This window comes from Poecile atricapillus, chromosome 34 (assembly GCF_030490865.1).
Source record: "Poecile atricapillus isolate bPoeAtr1 chromosome 34, bPoeAtr1.hap1, whole genome shotgun sequence".
Classification (NCBI taxonomy): Eukaryota; Metazoa; Chordata; class Aves; order Passeriformes; family Paridae; genus Poecile; species Poecile atricapillus.
Genome location: NC_081282.1, coordinates 2,511,929 through 2,537,209, shown reverse-complemented (window position 1 = coordinate 2,537,209; position 25,281 = coordinate 2,511,929). Strand labels below are relative to the sequence as shown.

The 25,281-nt window shown below is 52.1% G+C and overlaps 1 protein-coding gene across 1 annotated transcript in view; it reads right to left on the bottom strand.

Moving 5' to 3' along the window:
- LOC131590683 (hydrocephalus-inducing protein homolog) overlaps positions 1–25,281 on the bottom strand; it is a 57,981-nt gene that overhangs the window by 1,327 nt on the left and 31,373 nt on the right. The window contains exons 23-55 of the mRNA XM_058860946.1: positions 24,598–24,673; positions 23,687–23,896; positions 22,733–22,861; positions 21,807–21,984; positions 21,130–21,287; positions 20,279–20,400; positions 19,193–19,329; positions 18,438–18,559; positions 18,159–18,350; positions 17,612–17,764; positions 16,305–16,544; positions 15,494–15,637; positions 15,022–15,073; positions 14,502–14,715; positions 14,144–14,263; positions 12,772–12,931; positions 12,494–12,666; positions 12,140–12,338; positions 11,353–11,452; positions 10,731–10,824; positions 10,073–10,241; positions 9,543–9,781; positions 9,152–9,221; positions 8,315–8,543; positions 7,710–7,942; positions 6,497–6,645; positions 5,353–5,545; positions 4,701–4,809; positions 3,860–4,114; positions 3,372–3,514; positions 2,809–3,030; positions 1,495–1,655; positions 528–634 (exon numbers count right to left, since the gene is read on the bottom strand). Of these exons, the coding sequence (XP_058716929.1) occupies positions 528–634; positions 1,495–1,655; positions 2,809–3,030; positions 3,372–3,514; positions 3,860–4,114; positions 4,701–4,809; positions 5,353–5,545; positions 6,497–6,645; positions 7,710–7,942; positions 8,315–8,543; positions 9,152–9,221; positions 9,543–9,781; positions 10,073–10,241; positions 10,731–10,824; positions 11,353–11,452; positions 12,140–12,338; positions 12,494–12,666; positions 12,772–12,931; positions 14,144–14,263; positions 14,502–14,715; positions 15,022–15,073; positions 15,494–15,637; positions 16,305–16,544; positions 17,612–17,764; positions 18,159–18,350; positions 18,438–18,559; positions 19,193–19,329; positions 20,279–20,400; positions 21,130–21,287; positions 21,807–21,984; positions 22,733–22,861; positions 23,687–23,896; positions 24,598–24,673 (5,252 nt within the window). The remainder of the gene's footprint in view (positions 1–527; positions 635–1,494; positions 1,656–2,808; positions 3,031–3,371; positions 3,515–3,859; positions 4,115–4,700; positions 4,810–5,352; positions 5,546–6,496; positions 6,646–7,709; positions 7,943–8,314; positions 8,544–9,151; positions 9,222–9,542; positions 9,782–10,072; positions 10,242–10,730; positions 10,825–11,352; positions 11,453–12,139; positions 12,339–12,493; positions 12,667–12,771; positions 12,932–14,143; positions 14,264–14,501; positions 14,716–15,021; positions 15,074–15,493; positions 15,638–16,304; positions 16,545–17,611; positions 17,765–18,158; positions 18,351–18,437; positions 18,560–19,192; positions 19,330–20,278; positions 20,401–21,129; positions 21,288–21,806; positions 21,985–22,732; positions 22,862–23,686; positions 23,897–24,597; positions 24,674–25,281) is intronic.

Genomic DNA, 25,281 nt, shown 5'->3' with positions numbered 1-25,281 from the left:
GCAACGCTGCCTCCTGCAGCACATAGGTGGAAGAGAGCTGGGATGCACTCGGAGCATCTCTGGCCAAGTTCCAAGCAGGGAACAGAGCTTCTGGGAGCAGGGTCTCTGCCTGCAGCACACACTCCTGTGCCAAAGCAGGAGTTGGTTTTAGACAGTGACTTTGCAGCTGCCCTGGAGTGGGGGACTGCACACAGACAGTGGCTGCAGGGCAGCTCACTCGTTACACCATTGCTCTGCCCAGTCTCAGACTTCTCAAAGCAATGACCTGATGTCCCCTTTCCCAGTCCTGACCCAGCACGTGGCTCTCCCCAGAGCCTGGCTCAGCTCCTTTGCAGAGCAGAAGTGGCACAGCAAGAACAAAAGGGGCGGAAAGGCAGAGGGGGAAAGGATAAAACTCTCCAGCTGCAGCTGGGAAGATGCTGATGAAAGTGGACATGTGGACAAGAAGGAAAAAGCAATTCAAGTCTTGGGGTGAAGGGGCAGGGTCTTTTCCCCAGGCCCTCAGCTACCAAATGAAATGCCCTTACTAATCAGAGTGGTTGAATATGGCATCCTCACTGCTTCACTATCTGCAGGTGCAGCTTCCTCCCAGAAGTATTCCAGGGCCACCTTCCCTGTGTTGTGCATCCTGAAACTGAAAAGCAAGAAGGAGGAATTTAAAAAAAATGTCCAATAAATAGAAAGCAAATAGTACAGTAACATTGTCTGAGGGGCTCCTGCTACCACTTTCTGCTGAGGAGCATCTTCTTCCCCAGGCAACCCTGCCATGCTCAGACTGCTGTCCTGGGTGGCCCAGAAAAGTATTTCAAAGTCTGGAAGTTTAAGGGGAAAGGGCCAACATGGTGCCCAGGACATTGAAGCTAAGGGGCTTACTTTGGACTTTCTTTAGGTCTTGCTTTGACTGCAAACTTATTCTTGAGCAGATGAGGACAGGTGACACGCAGCGAAAGCAAACCCATGGCTGTTCTCAGCAGAAAATGGCAGCATTGAGCCTCTCCTGACCAGCCTCTCCTGCTTGGCTTGGCATGCATGTGAACAAGCCTGTGCTGGTTTTGGCTGGAGTGGAGTTCTGGGAAACAGGCACTGGGTCAGCCCTGGGCAAAGGTGTCACAGCATTGTCACAGTACAGCTGGTCTGGACTGGACACAGTGAATCTGGCCATAACACAAATCCAATTCAGCTGGCCTAGCTCATGCCTGAACGTGTTCCCAGATAAGTTACAGGGGACCCTTGGCCAGCCCCATCCAAGCTGAGAAGTGAGCACACCCCTGGCCAGGAAGTTGGGCAGGGAGAGAGATCTCAGCCAATGGCTGTCTAGCCCGGGAGATTTGCACTGGGTATTTCAGTGAGCTCTGAATAATAAACGAGGCTGTTTTGTCTCCTGAGCACCTGGAGCACCTGGAGTCCTGAGTTTTGTCTCCCCACCCACGGCCAGCACAAAGTTACACAGAGGCAGCTCCCGCTGGCAGGGCCCTGCCTGGCCTCAGCACTCACGTGGCTGTCCTTGTCTGGAAGGGCAAGGTGTCCTTGAGCTGAACCACGACTGTGTCCAGTTTGAACTGGGCGTAGGCAACCAAGGCGCTGAGGTACAGCTCGGCCTCCTGGCCGCTCTTCTTCAGCACAGTGTGAGCCGGTTCCGGGACTGTCTCCACTGTCTGCAAACAGAGGAGAAAAGAATCACTGAGCAGAGCCCAGAAAGTCAGGCTGAGAAGGGAATCTCTTGGCCTCCAAGATCAGCCTCATAGAGGGACTAGAAAGGACCATTCACTTTTAGTTCCCTGGAAAGATGACAGAATTGGGACTGTTGTGCTGCAGGAGTTGTTTCTGCCCACTAATCAAAGCAGTCCTACCACAGCTGTTAATGTATCCATGGAGACTACAGCGGCGTTCCAATCCCTGTACTTCAACCTTGGCGAGGGACTGACTTTTTCCCTGGTCCCCTAGAAATCCAGCAGGTCTCAAAATTAGGGTTAAGTTCCCCTGCTGGAGCTCTGTGGGTGGAGAACCCCATGACTGAAGACTTCTAGGAAGCATCTTCTTGTCTTAGGAGAAAGTGCTCTCCAGATGTCACCTGTGGAGCAACAGCCACACTGCTGGCAGCTGGGGATGGCATTTTGGGACATGAAAGATCTCACTGGGAAAGTCTCCAACTGCAGATGTTCTGATAGAAAAGAGGATGGTTTAGAGGCCTTCAAATGGTCCAGAAACTTGGAAAGAACCTTCACCCAAGCTGAGTGTGTTTGGCAATAATGACAATAAAAGCAAGAGTCTCCACACATGATCCTTCTCCAGACTCCTCCATACTGTCATACAGTGCCTGGGCTACTCCATGATGAGATAACCCTCCCAATACAGAGACCACAACCAAAATCTCTGGTATCCATGCAGACAAAACTTGGAGTTCACCAGCAGGTGCAGCAGAAGTGTATTTGTCTCCACTTCAAAAGAAGAGACAGAGTGCAGCAGACTTAACTCCTTGTTGGTGAAAGGGCACCAAATCATATGGAGAGATTTCAAACACCATAAAATGAGATAATCATAAAACACTGTCTCCCATTCAACGTGGGCTGCAGCACTTGTGCTTGTGGCACAGACTGATAGTGTGTGGCTAATGGTCTCTTGTCTAAAGGCTTCTCCTCTTGTGTGAGGGTCGTGTGCATCCACCTCTCCCCTAGAATGCACTGCTGGTGAACCTCAGGGCTGTCCAATGTCCAGAGGAAGCAGGAGCTGCTCAGCCAGCAGCGATGGTGTTATGGTGGTTCTTTTTGGAAAAGCTGTGGTGGCTTTTTTTGCCATTTTGCTTCTTACCTTCTCTTTTTCAGGCCATTGGGCTGCTGGGTCCTTCCCGGTGATGTCCTTCCACACGACAATGCACATTTCGTCGTCCCAGTCTGGAACTTTCCATGGTGGCAGCTCAAACTTGATCTTGGTCACCTTACATTTCACAAGGTGCCTCCTGAAGGTGGCTGGGACATCTGATTTCAAGGTCACTGTGATGGCCTTGGTGCAGCCAGGGTGGAGATGTCCCACCTAGGGAGAATCAGGGAGTCAAGACCAAACTGGAAGCACTGCCAAGGGCAGGACTGATAGCAAAAGGGACTGATGTGGTGAGCAGCTGTGCCAGGAACCTGCACCTCAGTGTGGATTTATGTGAAGTTGGACAGACAAAAGTATGAAGAGAAGGTACCACCTCCCATAACGTGAAGCCTTTTCTGCAAGGCTGGCAGCCTTGGCCCAGCCAAGCCAGGGACTGCATCTCCCATGTGGCACTGGAATGGGCTAGCACTGGCATGGGAGGTCTCCCTGCCAGCTCCCAGGAACACCAGGGCAGGGCTTGAGCAATGGGGAAAGGCAGAGCAGCCCCCACTCACCCTGGGGCAGAACTGGAATGGGACGTCTGCCTCCCACTCGAAGCGCATGAACGTCATGCCGGTGTGGTTGGTGATGGTGAAGGTCCTGTGGCAGGGCTTCCCAACAGGACAGTCCCCAAACTGGATGTGGTTCAGTCTGACAGCTGTTAAGGAGGAAAGCAAGGGATCTCAGCATGCAGGGAGTTCCACCCCGCCCCCCTCACATGCACAGACTCCTGTATGTTCAATGCTTGCTTGCTCCAAGCCTTCCTCCCTCTGGCAGGGAGCTCCCCAGGCAGTTCCCCATCCCACCACTGTCAGGGAAACACCCTGGCACACCCCTGAGCCAGCGCCATGCAGCACAGCACACACTGCTCTGCATGCATGGCTGCCACACCCACGGGCCTCCATGTCCAGGGGTGACAGCCCAGGCCTGGCTAGAGAGAGGACACACATGATCAGATATTTTCTTCTTCCTTGTTCCCCCTTGGCAGCCTCTCCTCTCTTACCATCAATGATGTCTTTGTTCCAGCTGCTCTTATCATTCCTCAACTGTGGGTCTTCCTCTAGACAGTTGAGGGTGAATTCATCCTTGTGGCCTTCACCCACCAGCTCTATCAGGGTCTTGTCAGAGTAGGTGTCCCCCACTAAAACACGGATCTTCCCTTCCACACGTCGAGCCAGGGTGGGATTGAAAATGACATCAAACTCTGCCGATTGCCCACGATGCAGAAGCAGGAGAGGCTTCTTTGGGGGCTTGCTCTCTGCACAGCAATGGAAATCAGAATTAAGTGATACAGTTGTACAGAGGAAATATTTCCATATCTGAGGAGCAGAAGGTTGAAACCAGCTGCCTTCTGAGCACAGGTTCTACCCGCAGTGGTTCCAGACCCTCTTCTTATGTTCACCAGGCTGCCATCTCCAGACACATCACCACTTCAGCAGCTTAACCTCAGGTTGATGCCCAGCCCTCATTCCATCGCTTCCAGCCAGCTCCAGCCACATGGAAAGCTGAGCCAAAGAGCACTTTTGGCTTCTGCTGGCTGCCTGTGTGCTCAAGGGCTGTGTCCGTTCAGGCTGGGACCTTGCCACATGCTGCAAATACCTCAGAGGCTCCCCTGAGGCAGTGACAGTCCCCCAGAACCCAGCCCACCACGTCTAGAAGAACACAAGAACTTCCTACAACTTGCTAGGAGGAAACCCTGCAAAAAGTCCCCATGAAAAGCTTGGGGGACAGAGAGCCCAAGGAAACAAAGTGTGTCTAACATCTGGCTGCAGCTCAGAGAAGCCAAGAGCAGGGCACACGTTTTCCCTCTGGGCACGATCTAACTTCATGGTTAACAAATTTACCATTTCCAACAGAGTCCTCTCCCACATCTTCAGTGTGGAATCTCTCCAGTGTGGAGCGCCTGCCTTTCAAGAAGAATGCTCCATGCTCATCCTCCAGGTGTAACATAAACTGAGAAAAGGGAACACAGAGCACAATGATACTGGTGTGAGTACAGGATGGCACAGGGACTGACACCACAGTGCTGCTGGTCCTGCATAGGAACCCAGCACCTCTCCCACTGCAAACAGCACTGAGCACAAAAGTTAAGTCAAACCAGCTGGGAAAAAGGGCTGTTTAGAGGCATTTGGATTGAACCAACACTGAACCAAACAGGACAGAAAGCAATAAGCAGAATATAATTAAACCACAACTAAGTTTGCTTAAAATATAAACTGGAAAATACAGCCTAATGGAACTGGAAAATCACACATGTCCATGAGAACAAACCTGAAAGATGGGGAAAATACTCCACCACCTTTCTTGTGTTCAACTTAAAGAAGAAAGACTGGATGGAAAATTTTCAAGAACTCCCTTCTTGGAGAACAGATGTCAGTCCCTTGCTAAAAAGAATTTGTGACACCTCTTGCCAGGTCAGCCATGGTTTTTGGGACCCTTCCCCTGTGCCACAAGCACTTATTCCCAAACCAGACCATTCCTTGAGCAGGTGCTCACCTTGACAGGTACGATGCCGTTGTTACGGACGACCAGGGGGAGCATCTCTAAATCCCCCAGCTGGAGCCTCTGGAAGCGCAGCACGGCATTTCCTCTCTTGCTGCGAGCTCTTGGGCACACGACTGTCACCTGCGGCTCGTGCCCCCTCCCACTGATGGTGAAGCTCAGGGTTTGGGGCTTGATTTTCACAGAGCTGCAGGAGAGGCACAGAAACAATTCCAGCTGGCACTAACCCATTTCTCACTGGGCAAGCCAAGCAGCAAGGGCAATCCACACTGTTTTCCCTGCCTGCTGCTCCTGTACCCCACAACACAGCCCCCCACCAGCCTCTTCCCAGTCCCCTCAGGGCCATTCACAAGAGGAATCTGCTCCAAAGAGCCAGAGCCTTCCACAGTAACAGTTAAAAGTAATTTCACTTCATTGAATCATGCAGTACAGCAGATACATAATGAGGCACCAGATGAGATATGGCAAATCCCCTGGCTGCAGTGAGATGAGACATAGGCAACAAGCAAAAAAAGCACAGCATGAAAGCAGAACAAAAGCAAGAAGGCAAAAAGAAATCATTGTCACTATCCACCAAGATCACTTCCAAGAACAATATAAAAGCAATTGCTTATTAGCAATTAGACTTCTCTTGCTCCAATTCAGCCACTAAAGGCTTGAGGAAGGGCAGGTCCAAGCCCCTGTACACAGGTCCCAGTGCAGAGGAACAGGGCTCCTCTTTCATACCAGCTCCCATCACTCACATGAAATAGCTTCATGAATGCAGGGAATCACAGAGGATCACTTAATTTCACAGAAACAGAGGAAATTGTGACTGCTGACTTGCTGCCACAGAAACTGATCCATCTAAGCTTCTGTCCTTGGAAATGCCCAGCTCAGCTGTAGCACATCTCAGTAACTTCCAGTTGGCTACCGAATATTTCCCTGTCTTCCTATTTCCTCATCCAGGCTAAACCTGTATGACAAATCAGCCTCATTTTTCTGCTCTATCTAACAGTTACTGCCTCCCAAATCATCTCATGCTGAGTACTCTGCCTAAGGCTCCTGAGAGCATTAGAGCTAACAAGAGGTCTGTGCCTTCCCAGTGGAGAGGCAGCTGTCAGTGAGGCCTCCCCCAATATTTCTCAGGGTCAATTACCATTTGGGGATGACAAGGGAAGCCTTAAAAGTGCAGTCGTAGTTCTGCTCGTCTGGTGGGGTGAAGGTCACTGTAGCAACAGCGTGGGATGAGCCAGGAATGGACATCTGGACAGGATGCAACTTGAAAACGGTGATAGGGCCTTTTTCCTTGGGGGAAGCCAGAGAGCAGTGTTAGGAGAAAACACCTTCCAACACGACCCAGTTTTATTCATAAATACATTACTGAAAACAGCATGTCTGTAGTGGTTTAGATTTGCTAATTGGAGTTTCTCAGTCAATGCACTAAATAACGTGGTGGGGTTTAGCACTGGCTAAAATCACCAGGGCACTTACTCATTTTTTGTTGTGAAATACGGATAAGGAGAAGGGTAAAACAGGTTTAAAACTTAAAAGGAATAAAGAAACTTTACTAACAGGACTACAGGAATAAGAAACATCAAAATAAAACCTCCAGAACACTTTTTCTCCCCCTACCCAACTTTTTCTTTTCCCAGCTGACCACTGGGAGACAAAACCTGGGACGGTAAAGCAGCATCAACTATACAATAGTCTTTGATCAGTTCTTGTAAGGAGAAGAGTTTTTTCTTGTCATGCTATGGAGACTTTTCTACAAGAAGCAGTTTTCTCCTGGCTTCTCTTTTCTATGAATAGCAGCCAGCCAGGCAAAAATCTTGCATTGTGACAGCTCTTCCCATTTTCACAGCCCTCCTAGAGGTGTGTTTATGGGCTGTGAACTCAGGGGGTATTGTTTTAAGGATGAGTTGTTCAAGCAGGGAACGCTGACCTTGTGCTAAAGCATTGTGTGTTCTGAGTGCTGGCAGCTGCCCTGCCATATGTGGGAGGTGGTCACTGCATGGAAAACCCTGCAAATAACCTAGAACTGGCCTTCAAAGAGAGGAAAAGCCAGGGAGCCTGAGGAAATGCTCTGCCTTGAGCCCTGGCATGTCAGTTCATAACAGCCCCTCTCTGAGTGTGCTTCCAAGAGAGGTTCAGAAGGATTCACTTCTCCCACCAAAGACCCAGAGGTGTGAGCCAAAAGCTTGCCCAGGACATGAGAATTGAACACAACTGTTCCCTGGCTCTGCTGCTCTGCCCTGAAGTTTGACCTACACTGAGCTAGTGTGGGCCACAGGAAGCAATGCATCTGGAGAACAAAACAGCTTTCACACGGCCCTTAGAGGGCAACCATCTCCTTGGCCTCCTGTTCTTACCTGTCCAGGCAGGGGGTTGATGGAGAGGACCACGTCACACGGCAGACCAGTTGTGTTGTAGATGTTGAAATGGGCTTCAGCCTCTTGCCCAACCAGAATCTTGTTGAAGATGAACTTGTTCTCATCTCTCACAAACAGGCCCACACCGTGCACAGAGAGCAGCTTGTGGCTGAGGTCAGTGCTGCTGCAGATCGGGTACTCGTCGAAGATTAACATGGCATCCTCAGCAAATGCTGTGGAGAGACCAGAGGGATGAGCATGCAGAAGCCTCCCTGATGAATTCATCTGGGCCTTGCTGGCCTCTGAGAAGGCTTGGTAAGCTCTTTCTGCCCAGGTAACTGCTAAACCCAGCTTTGGGTGGGGGAGCTGGCTATGAAGATGGAGCTCAGTCCACCTCAGTCTTAAAGAGCATTACTTTCCCTCTATCCTTTCATGCATCCCTCTCAGCCCGGGAGGGATGAATCCACCAGTGGACTTAAGAGGGCTGGAAACTCTGAGGATTTCAAGGGGGGACACCAGGGCTAGCATGCCTCCCTATCCAAGCAGCAAGTTTAGGTGCTGATCAGCAGCAGGTCTGACCAGGGGAACCTGTGGACAGTACGTACCTGGCAGGCAGGACTCGGCAGTCAGGGTAAAGGGAATGCCGAGGGGATTGTCCCTGGGGTCTCTGCCCACGATGTCAATGTAGAGCTGCTCCTCACAAGTCCCCTCCTGCCCTGCGAGGCACTCCACCGTGATCTGCTGCTGGCCCCACGGAGCGATGGAGCCGGAGCACGGGGACACCGTGAACATGCCCACATTGAGCTGACCCTGCAGAAGAAGTTCCAGGAGAGGCTGAAGGGTAATAGCTGTGCCTTGAGCACCCCAGCAAAGAGGATGTCCTGCCTTGGCCTCCAGCTGGGCCCAAGCAGCCAGTCCCAGGGCAGGGAAGGATGACTCCATGGCCCAAAGGCAGCTCCAGGTTGAGCCCAACAAGCCAAGAGGAGCTGCAAGCCTGTCTCAAGTGGCAGAGAGAAAGGAGATGGAGCGTAAAGAATGAAGGTGGTAGCTGTGATCCTCAGCCTCCAGAGGTAACAGGAGAGCAGAAACAGCTGTGAGAAATGATGGGACAGAGGTAGGGGACTGGGAAGAAGAAAAAGAAGAAAAAAAAAAGTTGTCTGAGCTCTGTGGACTGGGAGTTCGGGGGGGGGATGTTTTTGCTTCTGTGGTGTTCACAGACCTATGCTGGCCAGCAGCTGCCACACACAGGACCTGCTCCCCTCTGCTGACCCCACAACTGCAGGTCAGAGCCAGAGTACAGGACTGTCAGTGGGACTGAGCAGATCCTGGACTCCATCCTGCAGACCACGTCCCACCCAGTGGAGATGAGCCCCCAGCCTGGGCACAGCAGCATCTTCTCACATCCCCTGCAGCAGCATTGTTGGGGAGCAGGAGTCACCCACCTGTGTCAAGCTTGATTTCCTTCCCGCTGAGCGCTTTCTAGCTGATGGAACAGACTCCCCTTGCTTTGAACTGAGAGGAGAAAGCAGAGGTATCTGTCATGCTGAGCTCCCCTGCCTTTCTCTGAGGCCAAAGCTGGCCTTCCTCCTCACAGAGGAAAGCCTTCCTGCTCCACATGGTTCCCAGAGAGCAGCCTGCAGCACCCATTGCTGGACAGAGCAGCTCTAGCACCAGCTTCCTACTACACATGGGGACACTGAGGCGTGTTTTGCTCCCTCTCCCCAAGGCAGGGATGCAAATGGGCGCTAGCCCAGGTCTCCTGGCTGCCTGCCACATGCCAGCCGTGGGGTGGTGCCTCCTCAGGCAGGAAGGGTGGTGCAGGGCTTCTTGTACCTTTTGCTTTCCAAAGGAGATTCATCCTCAGTTGCTCGGTGGATGCGGAATTTGAAGCTGATCATGCCTGTGTTCTCCAGCACGACAGTCTGGCTCTTCTTGCTGCCCTTCATCATGGCACCGAAATTGATGGGTGAGGCAGGCTCAATACTGAACTTGCTGTAGGCAGCTCTTGCTGACACCCTGACTGGGATGCTGGCGACAGTCTGGCCTCCTTCCCCTGAGATGGCATCTATCACCTGTGTCCACAGGAAGGGGTGGTAAACAAAGCAAAGAGGGCCAGCCAGTCCTCTACCCCAGTCCCCAGCCTCCACCCCAGGCCTCCATCAGTTCACCCATCCCTGTTAAAGCACCTCCTCCAGAGTCAGATTCTCAGCTCCCTTAGGAAGCCTCCCAAATGGTTTTGAAGATTTTGTTTGTGTACGTAGGAGAGAGGATTCTCCAGTTAAAGCCCTCCTTCCATTAGACACCTCTCCTGTTTATGCTCCCAAAACACCGTGTGGTAACACAGCCTGGCCCAGGCAGCTCACCTGGCAGTACAGGATGGGGCTGTTCTTGAGGAGGATTTCCCTTGTGGGGTGGAAGAATATCTCAATATTCACACCAGGCTGGGAGGCGATCAGCTTGCCCGACTGAGGCTTGACAGTGAAGTGGGACGCCAAGTCTCGCATCCTGGGACCTGCACCCTTCAGCATCAATCTGTGCAGAAAGGGAAGGAATGGAGATCTCTGCAGTTACAAGTAGAGGTGCTGCCAGCACAGCCAGGACTTTGCATAGGACCAGAAAAAGAAGAAAAGGGAGAGTGCAGCTCTGCTCAGGGAATCCTGGATCCTGACAGTGAGCACAGATGGTCACGAGGTTATTGCAAGAAACCTTGACACTGAAATTTTTCATTCACTCTTTTACAGAGTCTCAGAAGGAGAAAGGAGGTGACCATCAAAGAAAGGCAATGAATCTCAGCATTTCAGTGCCTGAAATTCTTGGGGCTCTCCTTTGGGTTCCCTGCTGAACTGGGGAGAACTGCTGGTTTGTGGCTGGATTCTCTGGTAAAATAGCTGAGATTAGAGAGCCCAGGTTTTGTGTTTATCGTGAGGTAGCCTGCATGGAAACAGGTTCTAACCTTTGACAGAGGGAGAGTGCAGGCCTGGGAACCCAGGGAAATGCTCACCACCAGGCAGCTGGACTCACCTGTACTCGATGTTGTACATCCCTTTGTTTGTTAGAGTCAGGATGTTCTTCACATTATCCTGGACATTGATGGTTCCAAAATCCAAGGTTCCATCTGCAGACAATGTGCAGAGCGAGATTAGACGTGGTATTTGTGAGCTGCTGCAGAATACACCAGGTCCCAAGCTACATGGAGGTCCCAGCACAAAACCCTTTTCAGCAAGTTGCTGTTCTTGGAAGGGTTTTCCAGCTACTTGTCTGCCCTTTCTCTTCTTACTCAAGATATCTGCAGGCTCAGTAGCTAAGGAGCTCGGCTTCCATTTCCTCACTTCCAAGCACAAATCCAATCACTTTACATGCTGTGCTGAGCCTGTGGGAATTGCCAACTGCCTGTTCACGTCACTGTTGTTTCAAAGCCCCCAAATCCAACCTGCACGTGAAGCTGCACACTTCAAAGTTCAGAGGGGAGAGACTTAAGGCTGCCAGTGGCCTGACAATGCTTTATTCCATGCAGCTTGCAGGGTATGTGCTTTATGTATCCATGCCATCCTTGCATCCCATCCCATCCCAAGTGCTTTGGTCACCCAGCACCCAAGGTAAGGCAGTGCACCTGGACTGCTTTGTTTGGGAGACATCCACTGACCTTCAGGCAGGACCATGCTCAGGAGAACATCATACACCTCTGCAGACAGTTTGATGTTTTCAACCTGAACAATCCCCAGGATGTTTTCTGTATCTGAAACCTGAGGCAGCAAGAAACAAACACTGTTCAGATTATTCTTTTGCTAGACAGCCTCTAAGTCCTTGTCTCTGCTGGCTGCTTCCCCTATGGCCTCCCTGGCTTCACAAGTGTTGGTGGATACCCAAGCTTTCCTAACCCGTTCATCTCGTGGGCTGTCCCAGTGGGATTCTGCTGCAGTATAAACCCCATCAGCCCAACTCTGCATTCCTACAGGAGGGAATGCTGCTGCTAAAGCATCCTTGAGAGGCACAGGGATGTAAGAACAACCACAGGAAGTGTGAGGTGTCTCAGAGCAGGTGGCATTGACAACCCTTTCCAATCACCTAGCACCCTCTCTGAAATGCAGCCCCTAAACCATGGGGAACAAAATGCCAGGGGCAGAGTTTGTTGCACGATGCCAGAGGTTTGGACAAGCTCCAGGAGAAATGTAGAGATCACGCTGCAGTCTGTATAACCAAACAACAACCTTCAACCATTCACAGGGCCAAGGTGGTTGTGCTACAGGCTCAGGGTGCAGTGTCTGGTTATCTGGAGGGATGTGGATGCACTGCACATTCTGGCAAACGCTGTGTAGAGGCAGAAGTTGGGGTCACAGCACCCTTGTGTCTGTCAGGAGCAGCTCTTCCTGACTCTGTCCCTAAGAGCACGTGGCTGCTCACTGTGCCAGGCAGGGCACAGTCCCTCTCACCTCGAGTCGAAGGCTCTTCTCAATGGTGCCAATCTGCTGGGCCTTGAAATTCACTGTCACTTCAATCTCTGAGCGGGGATCAATGGTGCCGTTATCTTGTGACAGTGAGAAGTCCTCAACAAGGTCATCCAGCCCACTGAGCTGCCAGGCCATGGGCAGTAGGGTGTTGTTTTTCAGGACCAAGGTCCTGCTGTCAGTCCTGCAGAGACAGGAGGCACTTGGCATCAGCTGCTGGCTGGTCACACCAGCCTCGCCACTGAATGCAACTTGGAGCAGCTCCATCCCAGCCCTGGAAAGCAGAGCCAAACGTTCTGTCTTTGTCACAAGTCTTGGAGTGCGTGTGGGATGACTGACCTGTGCAGAAGCAGCTTGCCAAAAGACAGCTCCAGGGGGCTGACCTCCAGCTTCATGTGCACCCCATGGCAGCACAGGCTGAAGACCACTGGCTCTGGATTCTTGTTAATGCAGCAGATGAGTTTGTCTTCCAGGAAGCCAGGGGAAGTGGGGTATGCCCAAATGGTCAGCTCCTGGACCCAGCCCCATGGAAAGAAACAGAAAGAGCACTGTGTGTGAGCAGGAGCAGCAGCTCCTGGGCACTTCTACGGTGCCTGCTCTACCTGCCCTTCTCCTACCTGCTTCTTCTTTGGTTTCAGGGTCATGCTGGGAGGGTCCAGAAGGAAGGTCTCTGCTTTCTCATCATCCTCAAAGGAGAACTGGACCTCTACGTCCATGGGGGAGTTGTTGAGGATGGTTATATTCTCCGAGTTGCCAGGACAGTTCTGGGCCTTGTACCTGTCCACAAAAGGGGAAGAGGCTGCAGAGGAGACTGTTGCCTTTGCCACACATCGAGGAAAGCACCGTGTGCAGCCGAGGAAGCGGTGCTGGAAGAGCCTGCTCTAACAAACAAGTGAGGGAAGTGGATCCCAGCCAGGGGCGTGGGCGTGTGCTCATCCTTGCCTGACTTTGATGCCTTCCCCTGTACTTGGTGCCTCCACCCCAGAAGCCTGGTGATGCTCAGGCCACTTCAAGTGGTTTTAATACAATGTAAATTCAAAGGTGCTTAGAAAAATAACAGTACACCAGGCACATGGGTGCTTTCCCCTTCTTTCTTGGGGTGCCTTCCCTGCAGGGTGTAAAGAAAGGCTTTTGGAAAAAGAGTTTAGCTGATCTCTTTCCAAAAAGTCATGAAACTGCTTTGGATTTCATGGGTTAGCTCAAAGTCTAAGAAAGACATATAAAGCATAATTTCCCAAGAGGAATGCAAAAAGATAACAAATGACCCTTCTCTCAGGTGTGGAAATGACTTTGGAGTGAAAGGGTTAAAGAGGCAAACAGAAATCCCAGACCATCCCATAAACCTGGCTAAAGATTGTCTGTTTTTTGAAACTATGTTGTCAAAATAGCTTTAGCCCTCCAGAGCTCCCATGGAGACAAGAACTTAATGTTAAATACTGTTTTTTAAAAAGTGACAGTAAAAGTAGAAATGCACAATAGCTTCAATGACAACGTTTTCAGGCAGACTTTATCCAGCAGTGATGATGCAATGTCATTACAGGCAAATGTAGTTCCTGCTGTACATAGCCCCTGACAGCCACTGGCAGGTCAACCATAAAATCTTATTAATAATTACAGATCAATGACAGGTTTACAAAACCATCTACAGAATAATTGCTCAATCAGGCTAACTGCAGAGCTCAAAGCACTTCAAAAACCACCATACATTTCTTAAGGGGTGAAGCTGAGATGTGGAGGCAGACAAAAGTTGCCCCAAGTGCCCTTTGGACTGGCAGCAGCCTGGGGCTCTGGCCAAGGCAGCCACCAGGCAGGCAGAGCGGCTCCCCCAAGGCTCATTTGCCTCTTGTATGCTCAGGTTCACACATCTGTGCTCCTTCAAACCCAGGTGTGTGCCAGGACTCTGCCAGGGACTGCCCTGGATTGTGCCACCAGCACAGCACGTCTCCAAGCGTGTCCAGAAAAGTACAACAGCCAGCAGGGAGCACATACCACTCTCTTGATTTCCCACACAGCAGCGGTCCAAAGTGGAATTGCTTGGTGCTCTCAACATATTCCTTGAAGATGATTTCACCTTCCTTCATGGTCTTCCTCCACTGTGGAAACACCAGCCTGGGCAGAGAAAGCAGGGAAGGAGGAGCTATGAGATGCTCCAGGTAGGAAATGCAGTCAGAAAGCCATAGCCCATCCTGGTGGCTCAGGGACCATCTGCCTTCCCAGCTCCCAGCACAGAAAGAGATGCTGGGTGACGTCAGGCAGCACCATGTGGCCAGGCCAGAATGCCCAAGGAGCAGCCCTGGCTGTGAGCTCGGGGGCAGCAGTGTGGGAGGCTGCCAGGGGCCAGCCTTACCGTGGGTTCTGGCTGATGCTGGGGTACAGGCCGGTGCCACTGCAGGGCAGCTCGTACTGCCGCTTTGTCCCCACCAGCTCAAACCTCAGCGTCTGCTCAAACTTCCCTGGCTTTTTGGTGGAGAAGTGGACCTTCAGTTCCACCTCACCGAGGGCAGGCACTATCCACCGGTACCGTTTCAGCCTGGCAATTAAAGAGGAGGCTTCAGACATTGCTGAGGAGCAAATGAAACAAGGAGGGTGCACTGGCCATCCCATGGAGGCACTGGCACAGGGTCCGTGTGCAGCTGGGGACGATGGACCTTGTTTGGCAAGAGGACCAAGAAGCAGAGGCATCACCTCCTCCCGTGCAGCTCACCTGAGGAATTCTGTGGGGATGGAGGCACTTTCCAGTGTACTTTTGGATCTTGTGCTGGAGGATTCCCAGGGGGAAATTTTTCCTGGGAAAAAAGAGGGACTTTCTGTTCTCTCTGTAGATATTTGGTTCCCCTTTGGAGACTTGTCTTTGCTCACTGCTTTACCTGTCTTTGGCTGGCCCTCAGCAGAACTGCCCTTCTCATCTGGGGTCCTGGCCTAAAGGGAGAGAGAAAAGGGAGAGAGGGGTGAGCCCTGAGACATTCCCATCCTGGAAAGAAAAATGGGCCTTCATCAACCAGTGGAAGAGAGAATAAATCAGTGCACCTGCCCAGGAACTTGGTTTTCCTTACTGGTGTTTGTTTTGTCTAGGACACCCCTTCTAACTCAGGATCTTCTCCTCAAAGGAAATTGATGTTTTTAAGTGATTTTTCCCCTCTTACAGAACTGCTCTGTCTCCAGCAAAGCTGTCTCTTTTGCCCCATCCCTGACAGAAAGGAGACCTGCAGATGTGGGGCCCCATCACATCTTCACTACCTCTCCACAATGATCCTTTTCCATCCAACCTGTCCCCCATGCCCCCATCTAGCCTGGTCCCTGCCCTGGCACCTTCAGTGCCAGCACCACTGCAGTACCCACCAGATTGTCTTCAGGTGTAACAATGGTGAAGGGCTTCACATGCTCTGCAGAGCCCAGCTGCTCCTCTGGGCAGTCAGCTCTGGAGAGGACAGCAGCAGGGGGAAGGGGAGGCCCTTGGGGATGCAGTCCCAGATGCCTCAGCATCTGAAAGAGAAGAGAAAATCCTGTTTACACTTCTGTCACCTTCATCCTCACAACTCCTTCTTTGAAGGCACTGAGCTTTTGGCAATGGGCTTTTTGATTTCCATCAAGTACAAGTATTTTGTTATGCCCAGTGGGGTGAGCAGGCTCCAGAGCAGAGGCAAGAGCTACAAGCAGGACTGGGAGAGAAACCCCTCCCAAGCGACTCATCTGAAGCAAACAATGACCATGAGCTGCTCACTGCCTGCAGCCACACTAGCCACACTAGCCAGGACTGCACTCTGCCAGCAAAGCCCTGAGAACCAGTGGAGTTTTCTGCCAGAGCACATTCCCAGCCCAAGTCATGCCCAGCCTGCCAGCTGGGCTTGGCACCATGGACCCACATACCAGGCCCTGGCTGGGACAGAGCCTCCACTGTAAGCAGCCCCTGCCCATCTCAAGGACAATGCAAAGGTCCCAGGCATCAACCAGGGCAGATCATGTTTACCTCAGGTTTGCTGTCTCCTCCCTTCCTCCCAACAACACAAACTCTTTAAATCCTCCCACAGCACATCAGCAGAGCTGGCTTTGCCCTGGGCATTGCCTCCATCTCCCTGACACAAGCCTGGCAATATTGGAGTGCTGTGAAGCTTGGGCAGCATGTACACGGGGACCAGACCTGCCTTCTCACCTTCTCCTCCTCAAGGTACTGCTCATCCAAATCCAGGCAGTAAAACTCGATGGGGAATTCGCATGGGTTCTTCACCACCACTGTGGCCTCCACCCCATCGCTGTCCACCAGCACCCATCCCATCTTTAGTGCTGGGGGACTGAACTCCAGCCGTGGCTCCAGACCTTGCCCCAAGAGGTGCAGCCTTAAGTGATTGCTGCTCCCATGAATGTTAAGCTTCAGCTCATACTTGTAAGACCTCTGAAAAGAGAAAAGTGCAGAAAACTTGTCCATGAAGCACCAGGTGACAGGACCCCAACGCTTGCCCCAAGGTCAGGGTGTTATCAGTCCCTCCAAGGTAAACAGAAACCAGATATTCACTTATGCGAGGGACTACAGTGCCTGTGTCTGGGTGTGAGTAACTGGGATGAGTCCTGGTGTGCACTGTAACTGGGTATTGGGTATCAGATGGATGGACAATGGAGTGCCAGGCGTTTTCACCCAGTCATGCAGGAGTGCAGTGCTCAAGAGAAGGGCCCTGGGGTTACAGTGTCCACACCCAGTCCTGGCACTGCTGCATCAGGCAAACGCCAGATCCAGGAGAGAGGCAAATGAGCTCTCGCTGGCCAGAAATAAGGGTCACCTTGTCTGCTTAGTATTTGGCTCTGATCAAAGCCAGACAGAAGATGTTTACATCTCTTGAGCAATTAAAAGGTCCCTGGGACTGTCTGTGGGCACAGAAGCACTTGTGTCCATATTGGTAGACACTGTCAGTTTCCAAGACCCAGCAGCCTCAGGCAAACTACTTTTGGGAATGCTCCATCCTTTTAAGTTGAATCCCCAGCTGGGTGGGAATGTGCAGGCAGGCCAGAGCCCCAGGGACTGACTGCTGGCAGCACACCACTACAGGTGACTGTCCTGCCATGCTCAGGAAGGTGTCTGGTGGCTGTTTTGCCAGTCAGTTCTGCAGCAGGATGGGCCTAGAGCGGCCATTCCAGGATTATCCTCTGCGAGTGTGCAGCTGCTCTGCACCGAGTGTCGCAGCTGCAAACACGGCCAGGCAAGGGGGAGGCTGAGGGGAGCTGGGCACATCCCTCCCCTGTGCCGAGAGGCAGCCACAGAGCCCTTATGCTCTCTGTGCAAGCTCCCTGTGGGCATTTCAGAGCACATCTCCCAGGAGTGCTCTGTGGGGTGAACTGAGCCACGCTGAGCACAGCGCTTGCAGAAAGCCCCCTGTGAAGGCAGAGCTCATACCACACTCTCTGCAGCAGGCCCTCATTTCCAGATAGCCCTGACAGGCCTCCTGGGCTGACAGCTGCCAATCTCACCTCCTCCTTGGGTGCAAACTGGATTTGCAAGTTCTGCCACGCTCCTGCATCAAGGGTTCCTTTGGAGGGCGTCACTTCAAAGGGACAGCGCCCTTCCTCCAGCGCCTGCTGCTTCTGACCTTGGGCTCGTGTCAGGTATCTGAGTTGATTGCTCTGGACACAGAAACCAATGGTGTGAGGTCTCCTCAGTCTGTGAGGACAGAGCCTCAGCTCCTGTAGTGCTCTGAGACACTGATACAGTGCTGAGAGCACCCACAGCCAAACCAAGTGTGGCCCCATAGCCTAGAGCTGGAGGGAAAACCTGTAGACAGGGCAGGCAAAGGGAACTACTGTCCTCAGAGGAGGAGGAATGGGTGAAGATGGCAGCAAAGCAAAGCAGCAGCTAATGGAACAGGTCTGGGAAAACCAGCCTTGATCTAGACCCTCAGAAGCTTCTTCAAACACGCCAGAGACCCAAGTGCTTGGGCAGCCACAGGAGCAGAAAGGGCAGGAGACACAAAGAAAACCCAACCGAGAAGTGACGTGTTCAGTGCTGCCTGTGCTTTACCTTCATAACAGGCTTGATGGCAGTGATGAACCATTTGCAGGGCACTTGGAACCCGTTGTAGAGCTGGACTGTCTCAACCTGGCCCTGCCCAACGAGGACATTGGGGAAGTGCAGTGTGTTCTTGGAGAGGTCGAGCGACAGTTCCAAGACAGTGGCACGGAGGCGGATGTGAGACGTGGGGCCTTTTGTTACCTGTAGAAGGACAGAGAATTCAGCAGAGGGTGCAGGTGACATCTGCTGCTGTGCCCAGCCTGCTGCCTGCCCCAAGAGCTGTGGTACCTGTATGGGCAGCAGCACATCCACATCACCCTGTGATTGCTGGGCACTTTCAAAATTCACATCAAACCTCAGGGTGTGCATGTGGGGCAGACTCTTCATCTGGCCCAGGTCCACGCTGAAACCTTGAACAGATGAAAACAAAGCAGCTGAGATACACAAGAAACACAAGCAATGTGTCATAAGCACGTTAAGGCCTTACAGCTGTCCTGGCTGAGAGGTCTGGGAAAAACCCCATGCTGTGCTGTGACCAGGACAAAAACTTAAGAGTGCACCTGAACACGCCTCGACACAGCGAGCCACTGTGTGATGGAAGTGCAGCCTTGCCTCAAGGCCTCTTTTGGGAGCCTCTTTTGATCCACCAGAGGATCTCACAGGCTGTTTCCTCAATAAAGGCTGAATACAAGTGCTATGACAGTGTGAACTCTAAACAAAGCACTTCCAAAACACAGCAGACCTCACTGGTTCACAAAACAAGAGTGCCCAAAGAAACTTGATGCTCGTGGGAGCCAAGGGCAGAAGATGCTGAGAGGTGACCAGGGTGATGAGCCCATCTGCCCCCCACACTGGAGTGTCAGGGCAGTTGTAGGCAGGCCAGGTCCCTGGGCATGGCTGGACAGGAGAATTCTGCCTCTGAAGCTCCCAGCAGGGGCAGTGAGAAGAAACAACTGAAAAACCTCCCCAAGTTCAGTGGCTTCAGCTAATCTGTGTGAGACACCTCCTCCATGCCCCCAGGAAGTGTCTCCAGCACTGCTTACCTGTGTCCTGCAGGACAGATGCATCGACCCAGAAGGACACTGGGATCTGCCCAGGGTTGGTGATCTCCAGGGTGCGTCTCTCAGTGAAACCCTTCAGGACAGTGCCCATGTCCAGGACATACTCTGGCAGCTCAACTCTGCAAGGAGGAGTAAGGGCAGTCCTTAAACCACAGCCTGCCTACATGTCCAAGTGGATGGAGGATACAAATCAAGTGGCTATTTCTTTATTCACTGCTGTAAAAACTCAGCTCAAGCCCATGAAACCCATGGCCTGACCAGCTGGCAATGACTTTGGGAAGTCAGGAGGAGTGCAGGTCCTAGCTTTTATCAGCTACTAATGGTACCTGGAAATAAAATTAGTTTAAAATGGAAACTGTCCACAGCTCCTCTGCCATGAAAAGCCAGTAGAGGTGAGTCCACTGGGTCTCCACTGGACTAAATGAAACTACTTAGCCTTGGTGTACAGCCTGAGCCTGAAATTGCTTTGGGGCCTAGGAATAAGATTTGCCTGCACAGGAAATCTTCACTGCTCTGCAGCCAGATCACCTGATCTGTTCTGCAGAGCATCTTCCTGAATTGAAGCCTCCCGTGCTTGTGCTGCATCATGATGGTGCAAAGGGACAGACCAAGTTCATCAGATAAGCCCTGCCACCCCACCAGGATTCAAGGCATCTGATTTTGGGCTTTCAAGGGTTTGCTGACATGTGCAATTCCCTCCTCCTTTTGTTTAGCGTGCTCTGTTAGTTGGAACCAAGACATCAGCTGGGAATTGTCTCTTTCAGAGCTAGTCAGCAGGGACAGAATTGATGCTGTCTGGAAGGGCTTGGAGGTCTGCAGTGGGTCCCCTCAGCTCTAGGGACAGAACCCCACAGCTGTGGGGAGCTGAGTCCAAAGCTCAGCGTGGTGCTGGGGAAGGGAGGGCACTCAGCTGCTCACACGCAGCGTGTCACAGCCACCGGGACAAGAGCCTCTCTGAAGTCCAGGCTATTCCCAGCTCTGCAGAAACAAGGAGCTCTCAGGAGAAGGGGACATTGCTGGCTGTTCCCCACGGGGCACCTGGAGATGGGGATGGGAGTCCCTACTCACTTGACAAGGCTCTGGCACAGCTTTTTGTCAGGGAACTCGGTCTTTGGGGGATGGGATGTGAGCTTTTTCTGCAGCTCCAGAGCAGCCTTCTCGATCATCTTTATCTGCAGCCGAGTGTTTGCCTGAGGAAACAGAAGACAGACAGTGTCAGGTTAGCAAAGGTCTTTCCCAAGGTTTGCATCTGAGAAAGGATCCCACCCTGCTCTTGTTGAGAGGGGTGTGGGGTTCTCCTGTCTGGCTGCTCGGTGTCTGACACCTCCTGCTCTCTTAGCCAGGACCTCATCTCCAGGGAAGTAACTCCAGCATCTCTGCCTGCCCAGCTATTGTTAGCAAAGCTGATCTGGCCAGGCAGACGGACAAGCCAGGAATCTTCCAGAGCTCCAGACACCTGCCTGTGCCCAGCCAGGACCAAGGCAGCTTGGACAAAAGCTGGTTTGAAAGGGAACCGAGCCCAAGCTGGTGGCTCTTGGAGATGAGCACAGCCAGCACAGTTCCAGGGCACAATCAGGCAACTGCTGTTCAGGTCTGTAAATCTGGCAGGCCTTGGGTTGGGACCAACAAACTCCCCAGCAATGACCTGCATCTCCTTCAAAACACCATCAATGCCATCCCTTGAGCATGGCTTTCAGGATCTGTCCCTGGGGTAGCCAGGAAGCTGGTGCAAGCCAACCCCCGAAGAGACCATGGCCAGAGTGGCAGCCCTAGGGACAATGCTGAGGTGACACATGGTTCTAAGTGGGCAGGGAGGTCCCAAGTGCCATCAGGGCACCAGGAAGCTGCTGTGGGCTGCAAGGGGCTCAGGCGACATGGAGACAGTGGCATGTGCCAAACGGGGCTGCAGCTGTTCTTACTACAATGTCAGAGCCTTCAAGCATGCACGGCTTCAGCTTCCCAGTCTTCACATCTGGACTTTTTAAGGGCTGAGCTGCTGGGATCTGAATTTTCAGGGTCTCACTGTATTGCTGCGTGTGTTCTGCAAGCCGTAGTGGCTTTCCACATTTCTCATTTCCTGAAGGAAGAAAACATCCACCAAGAGAAGTGTGAGCCAAGTGCCAATCCCACTTAAATTGGGAAGTCCCTACCTCCCAAACACCGCTTTCTTCTAGAAAGAAATCCCTCAAGCCATCTATGGAAAGTGGATGCTGCTGCTCCTCTCGGAATCCTCATGTTTGCTCCCACCCATCTTCCTCCCCACAGAGGAACGTCTCATCCCCTGCAATGTCACGCAAGTCCAACCCTGCCAGAAGCCCTGCCAGCCTCTCTTACAGCTTTCCCAAGCCTTTCAGTCCAGCCATCATCCTTCAGGACCCTGCCAGATGTGCTGGCAAGCTCTGCAGGATGGTTCCTGGGACAAAGCCCACTTAGGATCCTCTGCTCAAGACTCACAAAGCAGTCAGATGGCTTGAGTGGCTCTGGGAGTCCTGCAGCCCTCCAGGCTTGGTGCAGGTGGGCATGAGCTGCCCTATGGGCATTTGGTAGGGAACAAAACCAGAGGGGCCCTTCCTGGGGGCACACAGGCAGTGCCCACCTTTGATGTTCCAGGGCAGGTTCACACTGATCATAGGAAAGGACGCTTCTCCTTTCAGGCAGATCTTTTCCGGCTCCAGGTCACCCACTTTAAGCTGGTATGTCCTGCTAAAGGCTCCTGGTACTCCTGGCATGTAAGAGAATCTCAGCACTTGCTTCCTGCCACATGCAATGGAGCCCTGCAGGAATGGGAGAGGAGGAAGGGAATACATCAGAGTGTTTGCTGGGGGATGGCTCAGGGGACAGACAGGCTGAGAAGACAAGTTCTCTATCTAGAAGAAACCATCAGACCACATCACCTTTGTGATAAATACATTATAGTGTTGGCTTTTGCAATTGTTAGAGTAAATACTGTGTGTTTTATAATGCTGCCTTTTGTCAAAGAATTTTTGTTAAAGTTTAGAATTTTTTTAAGGCAAATGTTTTGTGGTGATACCAGTGTTGGGGAAGAGTTGCTGTAATATTAACATTTAACCAATGAAGTTAATGGAAACCTGTTGAATTTGTCAAAAAGTACCAAATGACCAGGACTAGGGCAACTGTACATGCTCCAAAAAGGCAGGATGGAGGAGGAACTATATTAAAATATTTGAATATGTGTAACCATTTGTGAATTTGTATTAGGCTGTTGCAATACCCAGGGTCTATAATAGATGTAGTTGTGTTGACTGGTGTGCCTCTGGCTGTGGCTAAGCACCCAAGCCAAGCACCCACCACTGTTCCTTTTGCTTTATTGACTTTCAATAGCACTTGTTTGACTTTCTCTGCCCCCAGAAGAAATTGCTTACAGCCCTCTCTATCTCGTGGCTGAGGTTGGGGTTTTGCCCTCGGACATTTTTCTCCCTTTTCCCCCTCCCCCTCTTTTGCCCCTTTAACACTCTCCTGGGCCACCTGACAGGGCTGGGGTCAGTCACTTGTGCTACTTACAGTGGTGGGCTTGACCAGAAACACACCAGGCAGGTCTTGGTCTGCAGTGCTGGGTTCTAGCACCCAGTGGAATTTAATCTTGCTGGTGTTCGCCAGGATGACCGTGCTGTGATGAACTTCGTTAAACATCTGCAGAGAAGGCAGAGAGCGGGAAGTTACAGACCCAGGCCTGCTGCTGGGAATCTCCTTCCTCTCTCCTGGGGTTGAAAGCAGACCCATGATGGGAGCAGGGACCAGACAGGAGATAGGGGCACTTGGGAACCCGGGGAACCCCCAGGCACAGGGCACCTGCACAGGACCAGGGAGCTCTGGCAGCACCCAGAGGTGTGGCAACAACCATGGGAGGGCCAGTAATAAATGAACACATTTCACTGTGGGGACACAGGCCCTCTGAGGGGTCACCAACAGCCAGGAGAAACAGAGACAGCACTGAGGCACTCCAAAAGAAAAGGCACCTGCATGCAAGTATTGGCAAGCAGCATACAGGCAACAAGGGAGTCACAACAGAGCAACACAGACAGGGCCAGCAGCTGGAAATAGCTGTGGGCTTTCAGCTGAAAAACAGTGAAGTGGGGATCATTCTGGGACAGTCTCTCCAACTATAGTGACTGGAAGCCCAAGATCTTCCCTTGATTATTGCATGGATTAAGAAGAGCATTAGACAAGAGCATCTCCTTGGAGGTCAGGCTTTAGGAGTGGATCAGCAGAGGGACGTCCAGAGCATCCCCCTGGGGTGCCTCAGGAGGCAGTGTGAAGTGCCCTGAACAAGAGGTATTCCCAGCATTTTGGAGAGGGTTGGAGACGGCCATTTGAAAGCTTGGATGCCAGATGTGTCCCTCAAAGGTTGAACTTCCAAGCCCCAGAGACAACAAAGGGGCTGGGAAGGGAGCCCTGGAGCGAGGGGGGCAGGAAGGCAGCAAGGCGAGGAGCTGTGCCAGGGGAGCCGTGTGGTACCTGGGAGCCGCAGTTGATCTCCCGGGCGCTCAGGGAGTAGCTGACACGTGAGGCCTCCCCGCTCAGCTTCACCTCGTAGGTGGGGCCTCCCTCCACGTGGCACAGCGCTGTGACATGGGCCATGGTGTTGAGGTGGCCAGTGAAGGTGAAGGAGACCTGCTGTCTCTCTCCCGGCTGCAGCACACCCGACAGCGGCAGGATACTGAAAGCCTGCACGGAGAACAGCAGAGATTGAGGTGCTGAGCATGGAAATGGATGCAGAAGAGCACCTTGGAGCAAAGTGCAGCTGTAGCCAGAGGGATCTATTCCTCAAACAACACAGCCAGAATCATCCTGATCTCATCCTGTATCCATGCCACTGACCAGTGGAGGGACCATGAGGAAAATCTTCTCCCATACTCACGGATCAATGCACTAATACACTACATTAAAGTGAACTGGGATGTCTCCTGGCAGTAGAAATTCTCTCTGATGCACAACTTGCCTTTAAAAAGCATTTATGACTGCTTTTAGAAAAGCGGGACACTCAGAGTGAGAGCTCTTGGAGCTCAGGGAAGGACCCCAGCCCAGCTCATCTGACTCCTGAGGCTTTTCCCCTCTCTCTCTCTGATTTATATGCTGCTTTTTCAAGGTGCTACAGCAAAAGCTCCTGCAAAACTTTCCTACGGACCAGCTGATGATGTCCAGGGGGAGCAATGCCCTCCACAGGTGCTGCACAGCGTCCTTGGGCCTCCCTACAACATGTCCTGCACGGCCTCTCCAATAACCAGTTGCTTCAGCAGCACTTTGTGATGGGTCTGGAGGGATGCCAGGCCCCTCCGTGGGCAATGCTGAGGGCCACCAGTGGGGCTGGGAGCTACAGCCCTGCTTGCCACACTGAAAATGTGGAAGGGAGACAGATTCCCTCTTACCTTCTCCACTTTGAGGGGAGTCCATGGTACATCCACGGAGTGACTGAATCCTGCCAGCCCCACTGGGATGTAATGCCTTCCACGAATATATGTTGGCAGCTGAAAAACAAGCCATTTTCTATGCTGAGAGGAAGAGAGAGACACTTTGCAAAGTCTCATTTTATAAGACAGCTTCAGGCCCACCTCTGCAATACCAGCCCTCAGGTGAAAGCAGAGACCTGGAAACAGGTGCTCTGGCAGGGTTGGGAAGAGGGTACATGGAGATCAGGACTCATCACAGCTTGCTCTGGGAAGGAAGCTGGAGGTCTTATCATCATGATGCAGATGAAAGCCTCATCTTACATTGTGAAGAAAACAAGGCAAAACAATCCCACACTCAACACAGATCTGTGCTGAGCTTAGATCTGTAGGATCTGAGCAGGCTTCTCCAAGGAAAACTCTCCTGCTCCTCCCTCCCACACAGCCCATGTCCATCCACAGGCCCCGCTGCCCAGCCCACTCTCAAGGCACAAAACAGCAGGGCAGCAAAAAGGGAGGTCAGCATGAGCATGACTTGGTGGTGGCAAGCTGGGGAGACAACACAGCACTCGGTGTACAAGAAAATCTACCTCTGCTCTTGAAGATTGGCCAAGATCCTGTGGTTCTTTCAGGGCTGTGTCTGGCTCCTCCACATTTTTAATACTG